A 23,725-nucleotide genomic window follows, 5' to 3' on the forward strand; every position below is an offset into this window, starting at 1 on the left:
GTGTCTCTGTAGGCAGCCTAGGCTCCGAGATCTGTACACAAAAACAATTGCTATCAACAAGGGTTGGCAATCCACTCAAAAGCAAAATAAAGTGTTTCAACCAATAACTGACGAGATGCGCGTTTAGGAGTTTTCATTGCACGGGAGAGAGGGGGAGGGAGTAGCGAGCTAGCTCTGTTTTGTTTGAACATCAACAAAGTGACGTAGCCCTTAAGAATTCAGTGAAATGACATCTTTCTCATTCATGTAGGCTATCCTGTCTAATACACCATCCTGTTGTTACAACCCTAAAATAATTAGCCCTTATCACCTTACACATAAAACATAGAAGGGCTAGTCATGCAAAAAAATAAGGGAATTTTAATGAAACTGCGGACTGGCCTGCCTCCACTGCTAAATTGAGGTGGTGTAAATTATAAATATAAAATATGCAAATTGAGTTAGTAAATGTACCCCCTTCATGAAACTTTTGATCATACTCAATGATTTTCACATTTACAGTATGACTTTATCTCTGACCACTTTCAAGCCATGGCCTTTTGACATTTTGATGTCAAAATCTATCATTATTATATGTGCACGTTCCCCTCGTCCACAGTATTTTAGCCTATTCAATATTCGCAAAAAATAGTAGTTGAAATGGTGGTAATATTTCCAGTCATTGATAAAATAACAGTGGATGGGAAAGGGGGGATGGCTGTTTTAAAAGGGGGATGATTTAGACCATCTTTATTTTAAAGGGGGATGCCATCCCCCCTCAACTCGAGTACTGGTGGTCTTTCACACATTCACATTCACACCAGCGGCCAGCTGGAGGTTATTTTGTAGGGCTCGGGCAGGACTCTTACTGTTCCTCCTTGCACAAAGGATACTGATCCTCCTGCTGGGTTAAGGTCTTTCTACCACCCTGCCCAGCTCTCCTATAAACAACTGCCTGTCTCCTGGAATCGTGCACCGTCTTGTGTCTCTTTGGATCAATGTCCACAGTAGCGCCACTTTCCCGAATGTTAGTTCGCTTCCTGCTGGTGAAGTCATTGATCAACTTCTTACCCAGCTCCAGGACAAAATCTTTCTGGGTGTACCGCTTCTTCTTCCCCCTTTGAAGAGTTCAGTCTAGACAAGATCCAAGCGTTGACCCAGCATACGTCAACCACTAACCACAAGATGTATGGTTATGCTTATGAAATTTGGCAGACACTTTTGTCCAAAGCGACATACAAATAACAACAATACAACAGTTACATTTTAACAGTAAAACAATTTAAAAATGTTGCCAAAAACCATTAACCCTCTAACTGCCCAAGTCGCAATATTGCGACATGCGTCATTACTGAATAAAACAGACGATAGACTCGAGTACAGTGTAAAATCTAATTTGTACTCTTTACCACTAGATGGCAGACATCCAGAGCTTTGATTCAAGCCTGATTTCACTTCTCAAAGTGCAGAGGAAGTAGTACAATCAAACGTGAGAAAACCGGAGAATACGTGCATTCGTTTTACGTGCAAAACGGAAGTGATTCTGGCCATCGTTTTTGCAGAAAGCAGAAATACACCAAATGGTGAATAAAACATTCACTTGTGATGAAGACATGGATCTGTTATTCCCCTATTCTAATTCTGAAGGAGAATATCTGACTTTTGGAGATGACATCGATCATCTATTAGTCACGGTGCATCTGAATGGAGGTGCGTCTTTGCATTTGCACGACAGTGTCCACTAAGCATACAATGTTGGTGCAGTGGACGTGGTAAAGACAGCAGGGATAGTAAAACTAGGGCTCTGAAGAACTACAAAGTCACCTGAGATGGGAACAGATTTATTAGCATACTTTATGGTAGGCTTTAGTATGCTTTGTGGTTATAGTAATAGTTTACTAGTGTTGGTTTACATTTGACTGTTTTCCTTTGAATTTGTCATATGGATGAAATGACAAAAATGTGCTCAAATATGCTCAACATTTGCTTACTGAAAGGGGCACAAGTCGAAGTGGTTGCCATCCAGTGATGTTATAATATGCAAATTAGATGAGTAAATTTACCCCCTTCAGAAATTTTTGATCATACTGATTTTTACATGCACAGTAGGACTTTGTATCTGACCACTGGCCTCTTGAAAAGTTAATGTCAAAATCCAATGTTTTTTTTTTTTTTTTTTTAATCCTGGTGACTTAAAGGGTTAAGGAGAATAGCAATAATAAACAGCGATTTCAATTCAATCAATAGCCTGATGAAAATAAACAAATACTATGATATAAAACCATAAAGCATAAAAATGCTTAATAAACTAAGTGCATGTTGAACAGATATGCCCTTAGACCCCTCTTGAAAGACTGAAAACTATCACAGGAACGGCACTGGGCAACTCATTTCACCAACATGGAACCACTGGGGAAAAGAGTCTTGAATTTGACCTAGCGTTTTTGCTCATCAGAAGACCACAGTGGGCGGTTGGGGATGTATAACTTGATTATTGAATTAAAATAGCATTGAATTAACTGCATGCTTAATGTTACATCTGTTATCCATGTTTTAGATGCGTCAGGGTGCATTCCTGGTGAACACGGCAAGGGGGGGATTAGTGGATGAGAAGGCCTTGGCACAAGCCCTAAAGGAGGGGAGGATACGTGGAGCAGCCCTAGATGTCCATGAGACGGAGCCCTTCAGGTGAGAAATTATATATAGCCCCAGGAGTTGGTTGTTGAGAGAAGGATGCTTATGGTGTTATAATAGTGCCATTACTCAAGCTCAGTGAAACATCTTCATGAGCAAATAATATTAATTCACACGCACAGACAGAGATGCGAGCGAGGAAAATACAGCTAAGAGCGAGGAAAAAACAGCTGCACTGAGCGAGGAAAAAACAGCTGCACCGAGCGAGGAAAAAACAGCTGCACCGAGCGAGGAAAAAACAGCTGCGAGTGCACAAAACAACCACTTGGGGCCATATGTTCTCGAAGATGAGTTCTGCTTGCTGTACAGCTTTGCTCGCGCGGGTGGAAGGGGTACCAAGGGACACACTTGTGGCCCTCTTGTGATTGGACATTTCTTTGCATTGGATGCTGTGATTTTTGTCTGGTTTTATGGGATTTCATAGCGAGTTTAAAAGGATGGCCAAACAATGTATATGGGATTAATGCAACACCCATACACGGAATAATGACTTTCAATATTGTATGCTCTCTGTAATTATCCTAAATTACATTTAAAATTCCACGTCAGTGGATTAAGCCACATAGTCAACTCAATATAGGCTAAATAAGCTAGACAAGCACAGTTGTTTGTTCTAATCTAAGCCAGCATTGTGGCCTGTCATTTGCAGGAGACAAAGCTTAGGCTATAGCTAAGGTTAGCATAGTTAGCTAATCGTTGGCTAGTAAGCTAACTTATTTCACTTATAGAGCGCCAAAACATTACATGTCTCATGTTGCTTTACAGAATGTTAGACAATCAGAGAAAACAGAAGAAGGCCCATGAGTAACAGGCGAGGAAAAACTCCCTAGAATTGGAGATACATATAGGAAGAAACCTCGAGCAGATCCACGACTCAAGGGCCTGGCCCATCTGCCTAGGGCAGGGGTGGGCAAACTTTTTGGCTCAAGGGCAATATTGGGTTTTGAAAATTGGCCTGCGGGCCGCACAACATCCCCCGCCCACCCACCCCCACTCCAACAACACATCACAGCCCACCCACCCCCACTCCAACAACACATCACACACAAAAATACATTTTTTATAGCCTATCATTTAGTATCAAAAGTATTTGTTTTAAAATATTAATTGCTTAAAAAATACTGCTAATTTGATGCTGTTTAACAAATGTATAAATTGTGCACTGTCGCTTTAAGAATAATTCACGTTTATTACTCAATGATCTTTACGATCAGAACTTTTTTTATAAGGAGATATCAATTATCAACAATGACAAGCCAGCTAGAACCTGCCGCTCTCTCTCCCTCTCGTGAGCGCAGACGCGTTCCCAATTAAATGGAGTAGCATAACATTCAAGTTAAATCTGCTGCAAAGGAGATAACTAATAGAAGGCCTATCATCTCTATTAAACATGATGTTTTGACATTGACATTGTAAACTTTCTCTGAGGAGAGTGAAAAGCAGTTTGCAGTAAAGCTAACAAACGTCGTCTCTATCGCAGGAAAAAAATAAAATGCTCGGCGGATCGGATGAAAGAGCTTGGCGGGCCGGATCCAGTTTGTCTACTCCTGGCCTAGGGTCAGTTACAGAACAGCAAGGTCTTTATACATGACAAATGCATAAGTTAGTTAGATGTAGAGAATAAAACATGGTGTTTAAAGCCATCTGAGGTGTATGTTACAAGAGGTGGGTTGGTTTACATATCCAGTATGATAATCCATGAATCCTATTCAGTGTCAGAAAGTTCAAATAGTCCAGTGTAGGAAATGGTATTGTCCAGGGGAATTAGGAGTTGTCATATGGCAAGTAGTGGGTCGCTAGGCTGATGGCGGCACTTTGCTATAGCTGCATAACTAAGGCATGGTGAAGGGTAGTCAACAGAATAGTAGTTGGAGCAGCTGAAGGCGAGGCTGAATTTCGACGGAAATGCATGCCAGCTGTTGTGGTTGATTTTCGCCAAAGTATTTCTGGCTGTAGCTACCAAACCTAGGTTCAACACCAGATTCTGCAATGCATTGCCAAACTTGAAATAATAAGAAACTACTGACAACGGCAATGTCAATGGAGAGAAGTGTTTGTTTTCTGGTATTCTGCGTTTTTTGGAGTACACAATATGTACTTATCATTTGGGAGACTTGGTTCCCCAGTAGCAATGGATATTAGGGAGGGAAGTGAACCCCATGTAAATTATCAATCCCAGAAACCTGTGAAACACTTTTGGGGTCTCTTCGTTCCATGCCCCTGCACTATTTGCATACAACGGCCTACTAAGCACAAGCTCCCACCGCTTCCGGTTGGTAAAAACCTGGGACAATAATGTGAGTAAAAAACAACATAAGTCTATTTTACACAGTGTTTTTAGTGGAAGTCTGCACCACCCTAGGCACGCCACCTAAATCTATACCTTCTTCCTCCATTCCCTCATGCTCTTCAGCATTGTGAGTGCAAGCTCATCAGCAGTCAGCTACCTCTTCGGGCTTGCAAGAAGGTCTGTGTAGGTCTTGTCATCCTCCACCTGAAACAACAGCAAAATCATACAAATATCTTTATTAATTTAAAAAATAAAATCACAAAACTACAGATGTGTGTGTGTGTGTGTGTGTGTGTGTGTGTGTGTGTGTGTATGCACATACACACAAAAGAAGAGGTAGCCTAAACTATTGAAGCATTCTGAGTAACTCCCTAAATCTGATGGCCTGGCTGGCATCAAGATAAAGACAGATTACATTTTACCTAGTAACTAACTGCTGAAATGCACTATTGACATTTCTGACAGAATATGTGATTTGGTTCGAACCCCGACCAGTAGGCACGGCTGAAGTGCCCTTGAGCAAGGCACCTAACCCCTCACTGCTCCCCGAGCGCTGCTGTTGTTGCAGGCAGCTCACTGCGCCGGGATTAGTGTGTGCTTCACCTCACTGTGTGTTCACTGTGTGCTGAGTGTGTTTCACTAATTGACAGATTGGGATAAATGCAGAGACCAAATTTCCCTCACGGGATCAAAAGAGTATATATACTTAACCCTTTCGTGCCCGTGCCGAACATTCCAGTTTTGGTGCTGGATGACCTCATTACACAAAAAACTTAACTTAACTTATTTCTTGAGTATAATACATACCATCAATGGGATAAACATACCATTGTAATCAGAAGGGTCGGTTCTATCAAATGATGTAAAATACATATGGTAATGTTGATATAGTAATGTACAGTCTTTGAAAATCCTGTCCAAATGTATACCGAAATTCGTTAAAATTGAATTTCATTCACATAAAAATGAATTTTCATCATATTTCTATACGAGATAGAGAAAAATATAGAGTGTATGACATGTTCAGCAAGTTGTGGGCTATTTAACAAAAAAGACTGAATTGGAATATCATTAACCTTTCAAAAGTTATGATAAATTTAGTGATCAGTATAAAAAAAATGCAGGAAACGGGATTTAGAATGTTGACAGAATTCACATTCTCTTTCTCACCAAAAACATAAAAGTATGCATAAAAACTAATAATGAAGTCAGACACAATGGTTTAGATTTATTTGGTCCATAAGAATAAACCATTTATTTGTATATAAGCAAATGCTACAGTCAATAATAATGATATATAAAAGAAAAACATGTACCTTACCAGTAATACAGGAAGTAAGTATACTGTATATTTATTGAAGATCAATTCTGAAGAGACATAGAATACATTTGATTCAACAGATACAACCTTATATAAATGAGTGTAATATGAAAATGATATACATCTATAAAATGTATTATTTATAAAAAGCTAGGAATACAATCAACTTCAACATCGCTCAAAAATCAATGTGTTCTAAACATTTGAAAGTGGATTACATAGAACAAGCCTGTTGAGAATAAACACATAACACATATACACACACACACACACACACACACACACACACACACACAGAGGAGGATAGGGAAAGGTGGGGTGGGGAACATGAAGGTTAAACACAGAAGACCTATGACTCATAACGAAACGCATCCCCCTTCTGTAGAATGCCAAATCTGACAGCAATTTTGTTTATAAAAAAAAAAGTCACCTACGGCTAAACTCCAGGCCATACAAGCTACTTTAGTGTTATTATGTATTGTTTTTATAACAAAGCCAACAATTTTTCTTTGGCTCCTGCTGTACAGGAATATGTACTTGATGAAAAGACGACAGAGTAGTAGTTGGAGCAGCTGAAGGCGAGGCTGAAATTTTGACGGAAATGCCTGCCAGCTGTTGTGAAGTCTTTCTGGCTGTAGCTACCAAACCTAGGTTCAACACCTGATTCTGCATTGCCAAACTTGAAATTAGGGCTGCACGATATTAGGAAAACATGTGATATGCGATAACATTATTGAGTACTGCGATAACGATATAACTTGCGATATTTAATGTTTTACTCCACCTCATGTTTTTCTCCATCCTCATACGCTGCGCATCCCACGTTATTAGGCTACCAGCATGCCGAGTGCAGCGGAAAGTGAAAGTAAGGGGTTGCGATCGCACAGTCCAACGAAGTAGGCTAAACAACTTTTACAAATAACGAATCCTGATTACCTCTCTGCTGCTGTCTGGGGCTTTCGCTGAATGCAAATCATGAAATACAAGCCTTACAGTGAAAGACAGATATCTTCTGATCCGATAACGAAAGAAATTTAACACAGTGGAGAAGGACTCATTTGGCGCTGTGTTTGTAACACGTCATCCTTAATAAAACCAAAATATTTCCATAGAACAGACGTGCTTTTCCTTTTAGTCACCAATTCCTCTTCACCCAAGTGTAACCTACCTCGCTCGACACACTATCTTCAGCCATCACGACATTAGCTCCCGCCTCAACACCTAAAACACCACACACCTAAACTGGTAGGGGACGGGCTTCTAGGGCAGCATGACCGCATCGGTTTGGTAAAATATGTTGACATTCAGAATGTGAATACACCATAGACTGTATGGAATGCGCACGGCACAGAAAATGTATCGAAATTTATCCTGCCCCTGCACTGTGTGTTTGCATACGACGGCCTACTAAGCACAACCTCCCACCCGTTCCGGTTGGTAAAACCACATATGCCTGGGACAACAACATATAAAAAAAACAACATAACAAGTCTATTTCACAGTGTTTTGGTGGCAGTCTACACCACCATACGCACGCCACCTAAATCTATACTCTCTTCCTCCATCCTCACATGGTCTTGTGAGCAGGTTACTTTTCTCATCAGCAGTCAGCTACCTCTTCAGGCCTGCAAGGAGGTCTGTGTAGGTTTTGTCATCCTCCATCTGAAACAACAGTAAAATCATACAAATGTAATACCTTTATTAATTAAAAAAAATAAATCACAAAACTACAGATGCATGCGTGTGTGCATATACATACACAAGAAGAGGTAGCCTAAACTATTGAAGCATTCTGAGTAACTCAAAAATATTTAGAAGTATGAAAAGTCATCATTAAGATAAAGACAGATTACATTTCACCTAGTAACTAACTGCTGAAATGCAATAATGACATTTCTGACATATGTGATTTCACATCATGTTTTCTATAACTACATATTGAGAAGAGTAGAATATCAAGTCATGCCATCTTAGAAAATGTTGAGACAAGCACGTCTGATGTTTGTCATTTAGAAGTTAGCAAGGTAAAACAGTTAACTACAAACTGCCTAGCGAGGTAACAACCCGAGGAGAGGCAATAAGTTAATTAGCACTACATTTCTGACAGAATCCGTGATTTCACATCTTGTTTTCTACAACTACATATTGAGAGGAGTAAAAATATCGCTCAACTTATTTCATGTAAGAGAACGCAACTTAGAAATGCGGCACCCATTGATTTATTCAGCTTTGATATGCTATACTGACTTGCCAATATAATGCTTACCTAACAAGCAAATTGGTACTAGAAAACAAACTTACAGGTTATATACTAACAGGTTTTTAAATGAAATTGTCAAATGAAAATAACTGATATCAAAAGCAAACGAGAATACTGCAAGCAGAGTAATGCAGCTAGCTAAAGTTACATGACGATGCACTTAGCCCCCGCTATGAGATAATGTTGACGCTGATGAGAAAGCATATTACTCTCAAATAACATGATTTTAGAACTTCAAATTAAGATAAACCATAACTAGAACCGATGTAAAAACAATATTACCTCAGTTTATCCAGCTGTGTGGTTTCCAGTCGAGGTAAACTCCAACTAAGTGCAGGTGGCATCTGGCTGTCCACATCAAATAAACCGACTGAAGTGAAAATATTTTTTCATGACTCATCTTCAAGTATCTAAAACATTTCGCACCATATACCCCTTATAACCAATCATATCAAATTGTAGCTTATGTTGTCAGCATTACGGGGAAGAAGAAAAATCAGTCATTATTGGACAGCTGAAATATTAGAATATTGTTTATTATTTAACAATATTAGAAATATTGTTAAAATTTTAACAAAATTAGAACGGTCAGGCACGTAAGGGTTAATAACACTTGGTTAGATTTCATTTTTTGCAGTGTGTTTATTATTTCCATGACTACAGGAGGAGGACAAGGCAAAAGTGTCTGTGGCAGTTTGTGGACAAGAAATATCAAAGGATCAAAATATTAGCAGTCAATGAGGATCGTTGATAAGAAGTGAAGATGTAAAATGAAAAATCTTTGACAGCATGCGATTAAAAGAAAAAATAATGCGTTATGCTTGGTCCTTAATCGCATCCCAATAACACGTTAACGTTGACAGCCCTACTTTTTTGGTAACAAAATGTTTTGCGCACCACCAAACAAGCAATGTGTAAATTATTTCATAACCATGCAGATGTTGCAAAGATCATCTTATTTATATATTTATTATATATACATTATTTAAATGAATAAGAAAAGGGTCTATAACAAACCCCACTCACATTTGATGGTCATCTTCATCTTCTCCTCCTTGTAGTTTTTCACAGGGTCCACTGAAGGATGCACCCAATCTGATCTGCACTCCCCATACATCCTGGTACAGTGAACAGGCCTCCATTGAGGCGAGAGAAGAAGCAGCCCGAGAGATGAGGCGTGCCATCACAGGTTTGTTTTCCAAGTGTTTTTTTGTTGGAATTGTTTCCTATATTGTTTGACATTGAATAGATTTATCTACCCTGTATGTGTAGGGCGCATCCCAGACAGCTTGAAAAACTGTGTGAACAAGGAGTATCTGATGACTGCCTCCCAATGGACAGGCATGGAGGCCTCCACTGTGCATCCAGAAGTAAATGGAGCTGCAGCCTACAGGTGAGCTAATTTGATAATGACCTGACCGAAATGTTATGTGTTTTACCCTTTGAAGTCAGGATCTTCACCAGAGATGTAGAGTGAGTCTTGATTAAACAACCCCTTCATTTTGTCATAATTCCATGTGAAATTCAATTCAAGATTACTAATGCTACATATTTTGCTTATTTAACAAGATTAGCAATGCTGCATATTTTGCTTGTTTGTATTATAAATTAGACATACAATTGAAGAAAATAAGACTTGATTTAAAAATGCATCCTTCTGCTGCTCTGGCCTCCTGATAGGGGGTATAATGTTATGCACAGTCTCTCACTCATTGTCACTGGTCACTTTTTGTCTGTACTGTGGTTCTCAACCGGTGGAGCGCGGACACTCTCCCGGGGGGGCGGGAGTAGGCTACAGGATGGGAGGGGGAAAATAAAACAGAAATCAAATCAAATCTGGCGAAGCATCTGGGTGACACTGTGGCATATTTGGTCAATATATTTGACCGCTTGAATTGCCTCAACCTGTATTTGCAAGGCTGCGAAACTCATATTTTGCTCCTCGCAGACAGAGTGGACTCCTTCACACAGAAACTTGATCTCTGGCATGGCCGGACTTCAAAGAGGATTATCGCTCTCTTGCGTGAGTTTGAGACCCATTTGTGTGCACAGCAAACGAGCTGTCAATTGGTATGCAGGAACAGCTTATTGAACCAAAGAGTGACAGAAGGCTGAAGGAACGCTTTACCTCCTGCCCTCTTTCGTCATTCTGAGCAGCATTGATGCAGGAATACCCTCACAGGGTTCCCACAGGTCATGGAATTTCTGGAATATCAAGGAATTTTATAGCTTATTCCAGACATGAAAAGTCAGAGAATTGTATCATTTTTGGAGCAATGTCATGGAATATCAGGGAATTTTATTGTAGCAGTTTAAAATGTACTTGCCAAAATACATTAATACTGTATTTCCACGCAGAATTGGTGTATATCTGGTTATTAGCTTTACGGCATGGTTGAGTAGCCCAACTGTGCACTATTCAATGCGTATTTATTCATCTCCCAATCTAAAAAACTAAAAGATTCTTGACTGCTATACGGTTGCTCTGAAATCATTGGTCGGTATTTTGTACTATTCATTATGTAGTAAGTCATGGAAATTCAGGTGTTTTGTCAGGGAAAGTCATGGAATTTTACATCTGACTTGAGTGGGAACCCTGCCCTCAACGCTGACGTCGCCTTAAAGATTCTCCTCCCTTTCGCGTCGACATATTTGTGTGAGGCAGGATTCTTAAAAATGAATGCACTCAAAACGAAATACTGCAATCGTGCACAAATCGAGGATGATTTGAGGCTATGTTTATCAGACATTGCGCCAGGAATTGAGGATCAAAGCAAACTTAGGTATCACATTAACATAGCCCACCTGCAAGCTTCTCTAAAAAATGCTGATATGCCTACTGTTAGGCCTAGTAATGATAACAATAATAAAGCATAATAAAGCAATTCACATCATGTCTGGTGCCTATTCCCAATTATAGCAATAGCCTAGTAATGATAATAGGCCTACTGATGATGACGATGATGATTATGACGACAACAACAATAAAGCATGTAACCTCATATAATTATATAGCAATACCCAAGTGATGATAATAGCCTACCACTACTCATAATAATAATAATAATAATAGTAATAATAATGCTTGCAAGTTCACATTCTGGTGTTACTGCAAATTATAAAGTTGAGTAAAAAGAGGTATAGAAAATCATCTTTCAATTGATCTTAAATCAATTTATCAATAGTTTTACAATAAAAACAGTTAGGAAAACACCAACTTTGAAGGGAAGCAAATTTATTCAGGGGGAAATCTGAGGATATTAATATTTTTTAGAATAAATATTAATTTAGAGAATACAAAGCAGAGGATTTGAGACCATTTGAGACCAAAGCAGATATAGAATATCGATCATCTTCAGGCATGTTTTGGGGTTACAAGAACAGCTTTTTTATGTCTATTTCTTGCTAGCTTTTGCAAAATCCAAAGAAATTACGTTAATCTCCAAATATGTCTAACACCATCTACTGAACTCTAATCATCTTGATTTTTTTGGCAACCCGAAGGTCGCAATACTAATAGCTGTGTGATTGGTAAACTTGGCGGACGGTGGTGTAGAAAGCCAAAACACAAACTGAAAATATAAACACTATTTGTGGACCATAAAAAGTGAAAGTTTAAGCTGTGAATGTCCAGGCTGTACCATTTGTGTCAGTGAGGTCAGTATTTGAAAATTAAATGTTTTCTTAATCTCTGATGGCATATTATGGTCATTTTATGATTTATTACAAAAAAAATCTTACATACAGCACCTTTTAAATAGTAAATTAATTCATGTGAAATTGCAAGTGAACAATACACCAATACATACACACACACCTCCTGGTGTTCGGTTACAGGGCTGTATGTTAACATTTTTGTTGCACGTAGCAGTGGTGCTACAGAGGTTACAAGATTTGTAGCACCAGCCACACAATCTGTGGCATCGGTATAAAACTTCTAAAAGCTCTACAAACAATCACAAATAGGGCAGTTCATCAATTGTGGATGGAATTTAGGCCTACTGCAACTGGATTGCTAAAATACCCTGGCTATATTGTTTGAGAAAAGCAAAAGCTATCAGCATGATATCTTATTTGTTTTTTTTTAATTAAAATCCCTGTCCGTTCCATGCAGTTTGACTTTTCAATGGGTATCGAAGGAAGAGCTCTTGTTAAGGATAAAGCACTATTAAGCAAGACTAGTGTTATGTTGCGCATGAAGTGGGATTAAATTTGACCGATAGAAACTAACGGTCCCGGTGGACTTTTTTCTTTTAAGTTTTACATTTGAAAGGTGTTGTGTGAATTCTACGATGTTCGATTTAAACTGAACTGAAAATGCAAAGCAACAAGGTGATTACCAAACCCCGCTTGCCAAATCTGAATGCACCTCGGCTCAGTTGGAAGATACATTCGCTTTAGGCTAAACTATTAAACTATTAAGATATAACACCGATTCGCAAGGATAATTCGCAAGATTTGGAGTTGGATTGTTTGGATACTAGGCCTACACACAAGTAGACATGCGTTTTAATTGCGTAGACTGACTACAACTACCAAGTTGAAATCAAAGTAGCTTACGTCGATTCCCCTCTCACAGTAGTATAGCCTACACAGGCACTTCAAACAAACAAACAAGTGATTCACAGGGAGGCTACACCGGGCGCGTAACTGAAGCGTTCCGTTCAACGTGCAAAAATAATTTAGAAGACTGGTCTACGCGCTGCTATCACATCTGGTGTAGCCAGTTGCACTGATCACAGTGGAAGGTAATTGGTGTAGCCTCCCTGTCAGTCTCACACACATGCATTCATTGTATGGTCATACTCAAAACTGTATCGCACCAGTGCTACGTTGGAAAATTATCAATCGCACAGACTGATTTTTTTTGTTGCATATGCAACATATATGTCGCATTGTAAAGCCCTGGGTTACCTCACCAAATAGGCCTACCCCAGACATAATTATTATAGGTTTTTTGGTAGTAATGGCAAATGTACAAATCTATTTAAGTGAGTAGGGCTAGTTTATAGCACAACATTTGTTGTGCATATTAATAAATTGCACTTAACTTAATTGCACTTTTTTATCCAATTACTCGAGTCCATAGAATAATAAGTAAGGGATAACGGCCGCCGAGGTGTCCTGTTATACGGAATTAGTGGACAAGGGCGAGGGGCAAAGAACTCCCCGACGCGCAGCGGAACGGCGATTAAACTTTTTTGGTGTGGAACGGCGATTAAACTTTTTTTTACCAGATCTACTTCATAGGTGTCCCGTTATTCAGCCACCCCGCCAGCCAATCAGAAAAGAGTATTTCTTCTCTCCGGGTGATAAATAAAAATAATCTAGCTGCAGAACTAGTCACATACAACTAGTCACACAGTTACAGTATAATAATAGCATACAGTGTCTTTGAAGTATGCTGCATAGGCTATTAGTCCGTTTCCATTTACTGCCTATAGTCAGAGAATTTCTAATAAACAGGCTCTACTGTAGTCATGTTTACTTCCTGATAACATGGACTTGTACGGCATCTGCTTTAGATGGTTCCGCAATTCAATCGTCCACAGTAACATGCAAAGGCTCCAGCTCAAAACTAATACAGGGTCATCAGCGGCTCCAGATTTTTTCGCCTTGGGACAAAAGACTTTTCCCGTATCCGAGCATATCAAATGTAGCATTAGGTGGCGGCGAGAGATTGAGGCATGTCCGAATCAAATATTTCTCTGAAATGCTGCCTTCTAAGATACTTTTGTTTTGCCAAATTTTGAAGGCAGCATAAATATATCCTTAATGCTGCATTCAACGTCCAAAATTCTGTTTAATTGTGAGCAGCTGTTGATGCAGTCGAAACATTATTCTGGTATCCTGGCAACGGCATTCTGTGTTGCCCTCTTGGTAGACCGTACGAGACAAAGTTTTTAGCTGGTACCCTAATGCCTGCTTAGCAAGTGACCCAGCAGCTGCCTTCCGTTTTGGATAGAGTGTTTTACAAATGCTCCAACAGAATTTCTAATAGGCTTTTACATTGCAATGGCTCTGTGTGGCAAGATGACTGTTAACTAGTTTAGTTGTCATGTCTAGCACAGCCTACTCACATTATTCGTTACTGGAGGACCTAACAATATGATACGAGTTTCAGTGGACAACATAAAGCTAAGCTTGATCAGTATGTTTTGCTGTATTTATTTATTGTTGTGCCAGTAGCAAATGAAATTTAACATTTGGTTATGCTAGCTCATGCCTGTCGCAAAAATGCGGTGCCATGCCTGTGGCCATTGGGCTATACAAGATTTATTTTATTTATTTTACAAGATTTACTTGCAAAGCATTCAATAATGAATAGTGATGATCATATCATAATAAATGTTGCCTATATGTAGACCTTTGACCTGCAAAGCATGCAATAATGAATATTGAACATTATCATATTATATTATAATAAACGTACAGTTAACAGAATTTAAGTATGGCCACTTTTACATATTACAATGACAGTCCTAACAGTAGGCCTACCAGCTCTTTTGAGTTAAGTCTATGTTTAATTGAATAACCTAATGATGGAGAAGATATTTTCAGACCTGCCATCCTTGAATAAATTTCGAAAGTATTACCTCAAACCAGGGAAAAAACTTTGCTCATGTTGGCATTCATGTATGCAGCCAAAAACAGACCAAAGAACATACTGTAAATGTCGACAATCTGTTTTAAATCCTAATCCTTATCTATGCAAATCACTGGTGTTGATAGAAAGGGACTGTGGATGTCCATTATTATTTGATATTTCTTTTGTGAAGAAATACATCTATCCCTCATGTTATGTTGGTGTCTTTCTGCTCCTCTCATGTCTACTGAGGCAGCAATGATCACATATTCCAACTAAAGGGGCGGGTCTCAGCAATAGCGCTATGCGCTATGTCAGTCTAGAAGCCTAGATCTCCCTTGTTTGCGCGTTAATTATCAAGAATTATGTCTATTATATCTATATGCTACACAGAAAACAAACAATTAAAACACCTATCACTGAGCAGGTAAAAATATTTTGCTAGGTCAACATTCAGATTTGTTGCAAATAGCTACATTTGGCCTTGGAAAGGTCTGCACTCCCTGAGAACGTCATGTCTAACCATCATGGACACATGGAAAATATAATGCTAACTGAAATAACACGTGAGCAAGCAATAACTTTCCAAGACAACATTAAACTATTAAGCCGAGCTAAATTCACAATCGCACTTAGTTTAGATTCGTTTTGTTTCGCAAAGCAATTCAATGCGGCCAACTGGGGGAACGTGAATTTGCGAGAACACTCCGCAACCTCACCTCCGCAAGCCTTTCATTTAACCCACCGAGAGCAGGAGAAAAGTAGCCTAGTCTAGTCAGGGATACACTTCAGTGTAGCATGTGGCATGTGTTTGTTAGCTAACATTTTCTTATTTTCCTTGGTCATATCGCTGCTGCAGGCAGGCTATGCGTAACAGAAGGTGAGGGCGATAAAGCCTGCCCTTAGAAACAACTGATAGTTAGGTCTGCAAAAATAAAGGTCTATAAAATATAGGTCTGAAAGGGCTGAATAGTGGGGTGTTCTGTACTTGTCCCCTTTACCTGGATTGTGGGCTGAGTACCTAATGGAAATTAGCCTAATGATCTTGGCAACGTTTATGTGAATAGAATAACAAATGTAGAGGTGGATATTCATGCTGGTGATGAGTGAGAAATGTGCATAACTGTCTTCTATTGTCATTTATCTGTAACCAATTTTGGGTTAAAAGGCTTTAAGTTTGTCACTGCCCTCATCATCGCTGGTGAATATCCCTACTCTTTACAATTAATCTGCTTTTTCACAACAGCTTCCAACAAGCCATCTGCAATATTTGAAATGGGAATGTACTACTTTAGTAGTGAGGAATGCTTCAAGGTAGAAGCAGATACATATGACTTCTGTTTCCTCTTCAGGTTTCCAGCTGGGCTGATTAGTGTAGCTACAGGAGGACTGCCAGGTTCAGGCACTGGTGTAGAGAGTATAGTAGCTGCCTCTCTACCCATGGCCCATGGAATCACCCCTGTTACCCAGCTCCCTCACACCCCGTCACCAGGGCAACCCACTAAAGCGGAGTCTGACCGAGACAACCCGTCTGACCAATAGCAACCTTTTAACTACATTCCAGCAGCCAAGGCAATTATTATACCTTTTTGTCACCCAACACTCTTTCCCTCCTCTCCCAATGGCGCGCCTCACTTATTTTCCCTATTCAAGGTGCATAGGCAGCAAAATGTACTGGAAGCTACTCAAATTCATTTCCCCATCCTTTTTGTTTTTGTTTTTCATGTTCTCCATCTTCATTTTTTATCCCCTTCTTTCCAATCCCCCTTTGAGCAATAAGTCTTTTTAAAGACTCTGTAATCTTATTTACACATTAGCTTGGTGAGCTTTAATGAACACTTGCCCTTGAAACCTTACTGAATTATTGGTAGTTGGATTTTTTTACAGTGTTTCTATGCTGTTTCTGAACCTTATTCTGCCCCTGCATGGTTTTGACCATTCATAACCCTCATGCCCCCTCCAAGACTCCATTTTGGGATGGTTCCTTCTGCTCTGCCAGAATTTACTTTGTTTTTGAGTACTTTTTTCTACCAGCGATTTCTGAAATGATCTGCCATTGACATTATGTTCCAAGTCCTGTAACGTGTTTGGTGTGATATGTGCCTTTTGTCACCTACTGAAGTTCTGCTCTTAGACTGCATTTATGCTCAGGAGAACCATTAACTTCAGATTCAAGGTAGCAAAATATTTTAATTGAATTCATGACTTCATATCTGAGAACCTCAAATTATTAACTTACTTTTCAAGTAATGGGTTTCACACTCAGCAAAGAACTGAAGTAGAAATCTGTTGTCAGAGTGTCAGTCTGCTAATGATCACTGTGATTGCCACCAGCTGTGTAACTGTTCTGAATCATGTTGATGTGGACATGGCTCACAGTGTCTATAACATTAGCTCCGAGCTTCTAAAATAACATGCTACAAGAAGTAGGCAAGCTGTAGACTTGGTGAGCTATCATTTTGGATGGGAATACTACTGAAGAATATGATTGAGGAAAGCAGAACATTTCTCCCACAGGAGTTTTGAAGCTGATTTTTAATTACTTTTGAATTGCTTTCAACACTGTACAAAATGTCCTTCCTATTTTGCAGTTGTGTGCCCCTTCTTCTGAATTGATTTCAGTCTGATTGTCTTTCCCAAAGAGGCCTTCTCTTGTTGACAGCCACATCCTCATCAGCCTTCAGTTTCCTCAAACACCATGCTCTCTCATCTGTACCTCCAAAAGACATAATTGTAAATCTTGTGCTTCAAGATGAGCATGACTGTTCTATAGATTTTGGTTCAACCAGCAGGTGGAGCTGTTCTAAAATTTACAGTTCCATTTTTGAAGTAATGTCATTTAAGCCTGATTTGGGATCAGCGACTTTCCAAGTGTTGAGGTTTTTGTGTTAGTAGTAAAGTAGCATTCTGATCCTGACATCTGCTTGTGGTCATAGTCAATGCTGTCTACCTGCTAAATTCTATTGATTTAACAGAGGATTACTCTTTGGAATTTATCCACGATACCCATCCATTTTCCTCATAGATTTTCCATATGTAAGATTTTTGTAAGTTGCAGGTGATTATGGAACGGCCATACCAACTCTCACTGAGCTAGAAGTCTAAAACATAAAGGCCACAAAGCTATTTTTGTGCATATTTGAATATATTATGTTTTATCAAATGTAAAAGCTTATCACATCTGGTCATGCCTTGTAACCCTGAATGGACAGTGTTCATGTCTTTCCCAGTATGCATAACACATTTTTACTCACTGACAAATTCCACTTTCCAAAGGAGAATTTTCCCTCATGGTCTGAACCTGCACTCTCAAACTTGTTCTGTGTCAGTGGAATAACTTGTTAGTACCTCATTAACAGATATTGAATGTATGCTTGAAATCCTCTCTTTTGTATGAATAGTCTTTTAGGGTTTGGAATAGCTAGAGCTCTTCTGTGTGACCAGATGGTGTGTGGAAGTATTGCATTTTTTTCCAGAAGATTTGAACATCTTAACACTTAAGTGTACCGTTCTCAGGCTTCTTGTCAGGCTTTAGACTTCTTTCTAATATTTTTTTTACTGAATAGCCTACATGTAGGATTACCAAAAGCACAATGCTTTTGTCCTATTCATTTCCTGTACGCATCATTGCGATGTAGTGATATATTTTATAGATTGACAGTCGACTGGGATTCAGGATGTTTGCTGTTTAGCAATATATGATGGAAAAATGTTATTTTCTTGCCAGATGTAATGTTGCATGCTAACTAAAAAGGGTTTTTATTGGAAAGTTATGACATCCATACACTGCTGGCTTTGAAGACTCTGCAGTTGTACTAGTAAACCAGCCCAAGACTTTGTATGGTGGCTGATTTAAGTGAGTCCTCCCTGGTTTATGACAAGTGAGTTGTTGAGAAGCCTCATACTTATTCAAATACATGATCCATGAGGCTCATTAAAGACCTTGTGTCTTATAGTGTACGGAAATATTGCAAGATATGACTTCTTGGATACATGCTCTTGGTCACATTTGACCTTCACTCATCATTTTCATATGGCTAAATGGAGTCTTTGGGCACCCTGTGTATGTATTGTATTTTCTAGTTGTGTTTCAGTTTATTAGATCAATGTTTGTGTATTTTCCTACTTATCTCATTACTTTGTTTAATTTTGGGCATAATTGTGGTCTTTCTAGCAACTGATTTGGCTTTGTCATCTGTACACTACATGTTTGTTGAACCCTGTCTCCTTATGTTATTGTTCTACATGTTGTACAGAAACATTTCATAAATGTCCATTTTCAGACTTTATTTCCCTACAAGCCAGGTCTACATTGCAGCCTCCCATTTAGTTAATCCAACAATAAGCCCTGTTTCTTTTCTTCTGTGTTCCCATTGAAAGCTGTGTAGCTTATCACTGCCTTAGAACTCAAATTGACATAAGCTTGAAGGAGAGATGCTTATTTGAGAACTCTTGATATCAAATATAACTAGTTTTACACATATCACAGAGGTAACCTGGTTTTTAGTCATGTGCACGGCCTCAGAGGCTTCATCAAAAAGTTACTAGTCACCAAAGCTGTATAGCTGATACAAAAGTGGTTTATGAAAGGGGAAAAAGGGACAGCAAGGATGGATATGGACTGGGAAGATCACTTTTCTCTCAGGGTCTAAATGCAAGCGAATTCTACAGTTATACCATTTTCCCCAATGTTATTTTTTCCTGTTTGTTGTGCTCATACATAGACTATTTGAAATAAACTGAGGTAACTGTTGACATTTTGAAGTGTATTTTCACAACGTGTGAACAAGTTCCCCCCTTTGTTATTTCTATTATTCCCTACACCTTTTTGTTGTGGATTTAAAGCATTTCCTTTCATCTTGATACAAAGAGTTCCTGTAACTAGGCTCTTCAGCTTTACTTTGGTTTTGTTTACTTTTTTAATAGAAACAATCATGTTTGTGATGGTTACTTCGACAAAGTATTTTAATAAAATGAAAAAAATATATATTACTTAAGTCCATTTCTTTATGAGTGACTTTTTCTTGTCATAAAAATGATTGTAGTTACAATATCCATATACAATATTCCATCAAGTGCTATATGCTTCTATTTTATATCTGATTTTAAGTTTTGCAATATTCCAGAGATTTCACTGTTATCATTGATGGATAGTAGGCCTAATCGATAGGTAGATTTTAGATTTTAAAAATCAGTGGCATAAAGTGAGATCAGAGTGTTTGAATGAAAAAGTTAATTTGATTTCTGCCAGCCCCACTTGGACCAAACTGCCAAACAGGTTATCATGGGCTGATAATCATTTTTCCATAAAGCTTGATCTTAGTGCTGGAATCACATTTCCATATGCCCTGCTGGGCTGCTTGCACTTGGTTGGCAATAATAAACCTTTTCGCGTAATCCAAAATGATGGCGCTGGACGACTAAAAGTGTAGACATGATGGAGTTTGGTATCGTTTAGACTTTATCCGATTGGACATTATCCGAAACGGTGCCGGTGCCAAAACGTTGTCTGAACCTGTACTTTGTCTTTACAGTAAAATGCCCATACTAATGATCGAAAGCATAAATTGCTTAAGACAAATTTTATCATGAAATTGAACTATATGTTTAGTTTATTATCAATATATGTCGTTTCATTGCTTTTAAGCATAATTTTAATTGCAGATGGCTTGCCATAACATTAAATGTTAAAACGGCTTACCATGGATGCGCACACAATGGCAAGTAGCCTAATCCATCTTTCCTCTGCTTTTAAGTTTATCCAATGCAGATGGCTTGCCATATCTATACATGTTAAAACGGCTTGCCTTGTTAAAACGGCTTGCCCAGATGCTTCAATACATGGTATATCCCCTTAAAATGCAATTATTTTTTAATCCTTAGAACCCGATTGACACAAAGTGCGTCAAAAAAGAAACCCTTTCTTCTCTGTTACATTGCTCCTGACCTATTCATCGCAGCGAGATGAAACCTTTATTGTGTGACCGGGCAGAATTGGGGCTTTGCAACAAGACTATGCACTTTTCTGTAGAACAGATCAGATCACTGTAATATTGAAGCAAATCAAGGTTTCTGTCCTTGCTAGCTTAAAACAGAGTCTCATCCAAATCCCATCTTCAGAGCGCTGAATGTTGAAATCTGTTCAACTTTTTGAACAGCGCTAGGCTCGTCAAGGAAGGGGTGGTAGCCTACCTAGAAGCTACATTGGCAACACTCAACCAGGTCCTATGTGACTAAATGGTACAGTATGCTGTGTTTGGAAAATAGGGTCCTGCTTGATTTTCATGTAAAAATTGATTTTTTTGCATATTTTGCTAATATAGAGTCTAAGGAACAAGATTTTTTTTTGTCTTCAAATTTTCACGATCCATCTTTAGTGTTCTTTTCTATATGTTTTAAAATAAGCGATTATATCTAGTCTGAAAAGTGATTTTCACATTTTCTTCTAATTTTTTTTTGACAATTAATTCCACTTTTTGCACACAAAACCCTGAGATAATGTAGAAAGGTTGTTCTGTTGATTCTAAAACAATATCCATAGTTTTCAAACTTTGAGTGTCTGAAAAGTGTAAAAATACCTCCACCCTTGTTGCCAAAAAACGATTTCTTAATCTTTGCTTTTCTTGATGCTTTCCTTGACCTGCTATGTCATTCTATTGTCTACCTTAAGAGAAATTTGTCTTGGAAATAATATTATAATAGTACAGGCAACACAGTACACCACTAAGTGTCATAGGCATGGGTAGTTGAGTAACAGTAGGCAAAATTAACAAACAAAAGAATATAAGCTATAAACAAACAGACAAACCACGGATGGCCCCTTCACAGCCTGAACTAATACAAAAAACAAATAATTCAAGGGAAAACATTGCTCAAACACTAAACTACGTGCATTTGCTCTCTTTAAAAGCAACGAGTTATCCACAGCCAACAGGCCGGGCATGCGAAAGAAGCAATGAAGTCTTAGAATTAAGAATAAAGCCATGTTCTTCCAACAACCACAAGCACCCATGCGGCAAAAATTTCAAATGACCGGCATTGTTCTCCCAGAGAGGAAGCTACGTATATGATCACCACCCACGGGTGGGCGTGTGCGCCAGCGCTGCAGGTCAGCCTTTCCACATACACACCTGGCTTTAAAGTTCACTGTCCTGGTGTAGCATACCTATCTACTGCCAAGGCCTGAAGGGGATGGGGAGAATATTTACTTCTGCTACACTGGCAGAGAACTCATGTGAAACAGACTGTGGGAGGTGGAAGGGGTTTGAATTCTGCCCGGCAGTATTATGAGTGGAACGTCTTAAGGGGGCCCCATACGGCCTGATCTTATAGTGTGTGCCAATTTCATACTTGGTAGACACCCATGTATCCTGGATTTTGTGGCGACCGTGAAAATGGTTCTTGCAAAAGAGCTTAAATGTAGATTATATTTAGCAGACCAAAGTCACATACATACTGTATGTCAGCTATATTACAAGGGATCACATTTTCCCCGGAGCAACTTGGGGTTAAGTGCCTTGCTCAAGGGCATAACAGTGAAAGCCGGGAATTGAACTGACAACTAGGACCACCATGCCTACGATATGCCGCAGCCTCTTCTAAGTGTCTCCTAGCACTAACATAGACAGAAGTCAGGTAGTCTTGATGTTGCACGACCACGTTTCCAAGTAGGTGGTCAACTGGTAACTGTCTTCTGACCGAACATCAGCTCGTGCTGTGTGGACTGGTACACAGTGGTATTAGAGGCGAACAGGAGCTGAGGGAGCAACTGGGGCCATTTACGCTTCTTTTTAGGGGGTAAGGTCCTGAGCAAGTCATGAAGTGTCCTGTTGAAATGTTCACATTGACCATTCCCCTCTGGAGGATAAGTGGTGATTCTACTCTATGTTATGCTGTAGATGTCACACAGGTGCTTCAACAGCTCCCCCTCAAAGCTGTGCCCCTGATCAGAGTGGATTCTCCTTGGCACGCCATACACATAGAACCATCTCTCAGTTAGAATCTTAGCTACGGTGGAAGCTCTCTGATCAGGGGTGAGAAAGGTCTGGGTAAACTTTGAGAAAACATTTGTGACTACCAGAACATTCTCTTGTCCTGTGCTAGCCCAATCCAAGAGAGTAAAGTCAATGGAGATTATCTACAAAGGCTTAGTGGCTAACATATTTCCCAAGAAGGTTCTGGCTTGGGTTGTCTTGCTTTAGCAACCACACAGAGCTCACACTCAGAACACCACTTTTGCACCTCATGCCACATCTGGGGCCAGTAGCACCTCTGTCATATCAAATCTGTGGTCCTGTCCACCCCCAGATGGCCGTGGTTGTTAGTGGTTTAGTGGTTGTTGGCTAGTGAGCACTTCGACTCAGAACACCTGTGGCAGTAAAAGCTGCAGCACTGGATCCCTGGAAGGAGAAGCCTGGATTGTTCGGTGCAAGATCCCATCCATTTCCTGTATCTGGGACCAATGCTTTATCAACTGCGGACTTCCCTTGGTTCACTCGACTTGTCTTAACGGGTATGTGGTAGTGTTGTCATGATACCAAAATTATGACTTCGATACGATACCTGATACCTGCCATAAATATCACAATGCTCGAT

At 39.3% G+C, this 23,725-nt stretch overlaps 1 protein-coding gene across 7 annotated transcripts in view; it reads left to right on the plus strand.

The window, feature by feature from the left end:
* The window catches only part of LOC125286027 (C-terminal-binding protein 2), a 78,572-nt gene extending 58,445 nt beyond the window's left edge, over positions 1-20,127 (plus strand). For 5 of the 7 annotated variants that reach the window (XM_048230681.1, XM_048230682.1, XM_048230684.1 and 2 more), the window contains 4 exons: positions 2,537-2,667; positions 9,606-9,733; positions 9,817-9,937; positions 16,483-20,127. In XM_048230681.1, coding sequence (XP_048086638.1) covers positions 2,537-2,667; positions 9,606-9,733; positions 9,817-9,937; positions 16,483-16,672 — 570 coding nt within the window. In that variant the 3' untranslated portion in view covers positions 16,673-20,127. The remainder of the gene's footprint in view (positions 1-2,536; positions 2,668-9,605; positions 9,734-9,816; positions 9,938-16,482) is intronic. The other 2 variants (XM_048230686.1, XM_048230687.1) reach the window with 2 other exon arrangements.
* Positions 20,128-23,725: the final 3,598 nt, after the last annotated feature.

Source organism: Alosa alosa, chromosome 21 (assembly GCF_017589495.1).
Source record: "Alosa alosa isolate M-15738 ecotype Scorff River chromosome 21, AALO_Geno_1.1, whole genome shotgun sequence".
In the NCBI taxonomy this organism is placed as follows: domain Eukaryota; kingdom Metazoa; phylum Chordata; class Actinopteri; order Clupeiformes; family Clupeidae; genus Alosa; species Alosa alosa.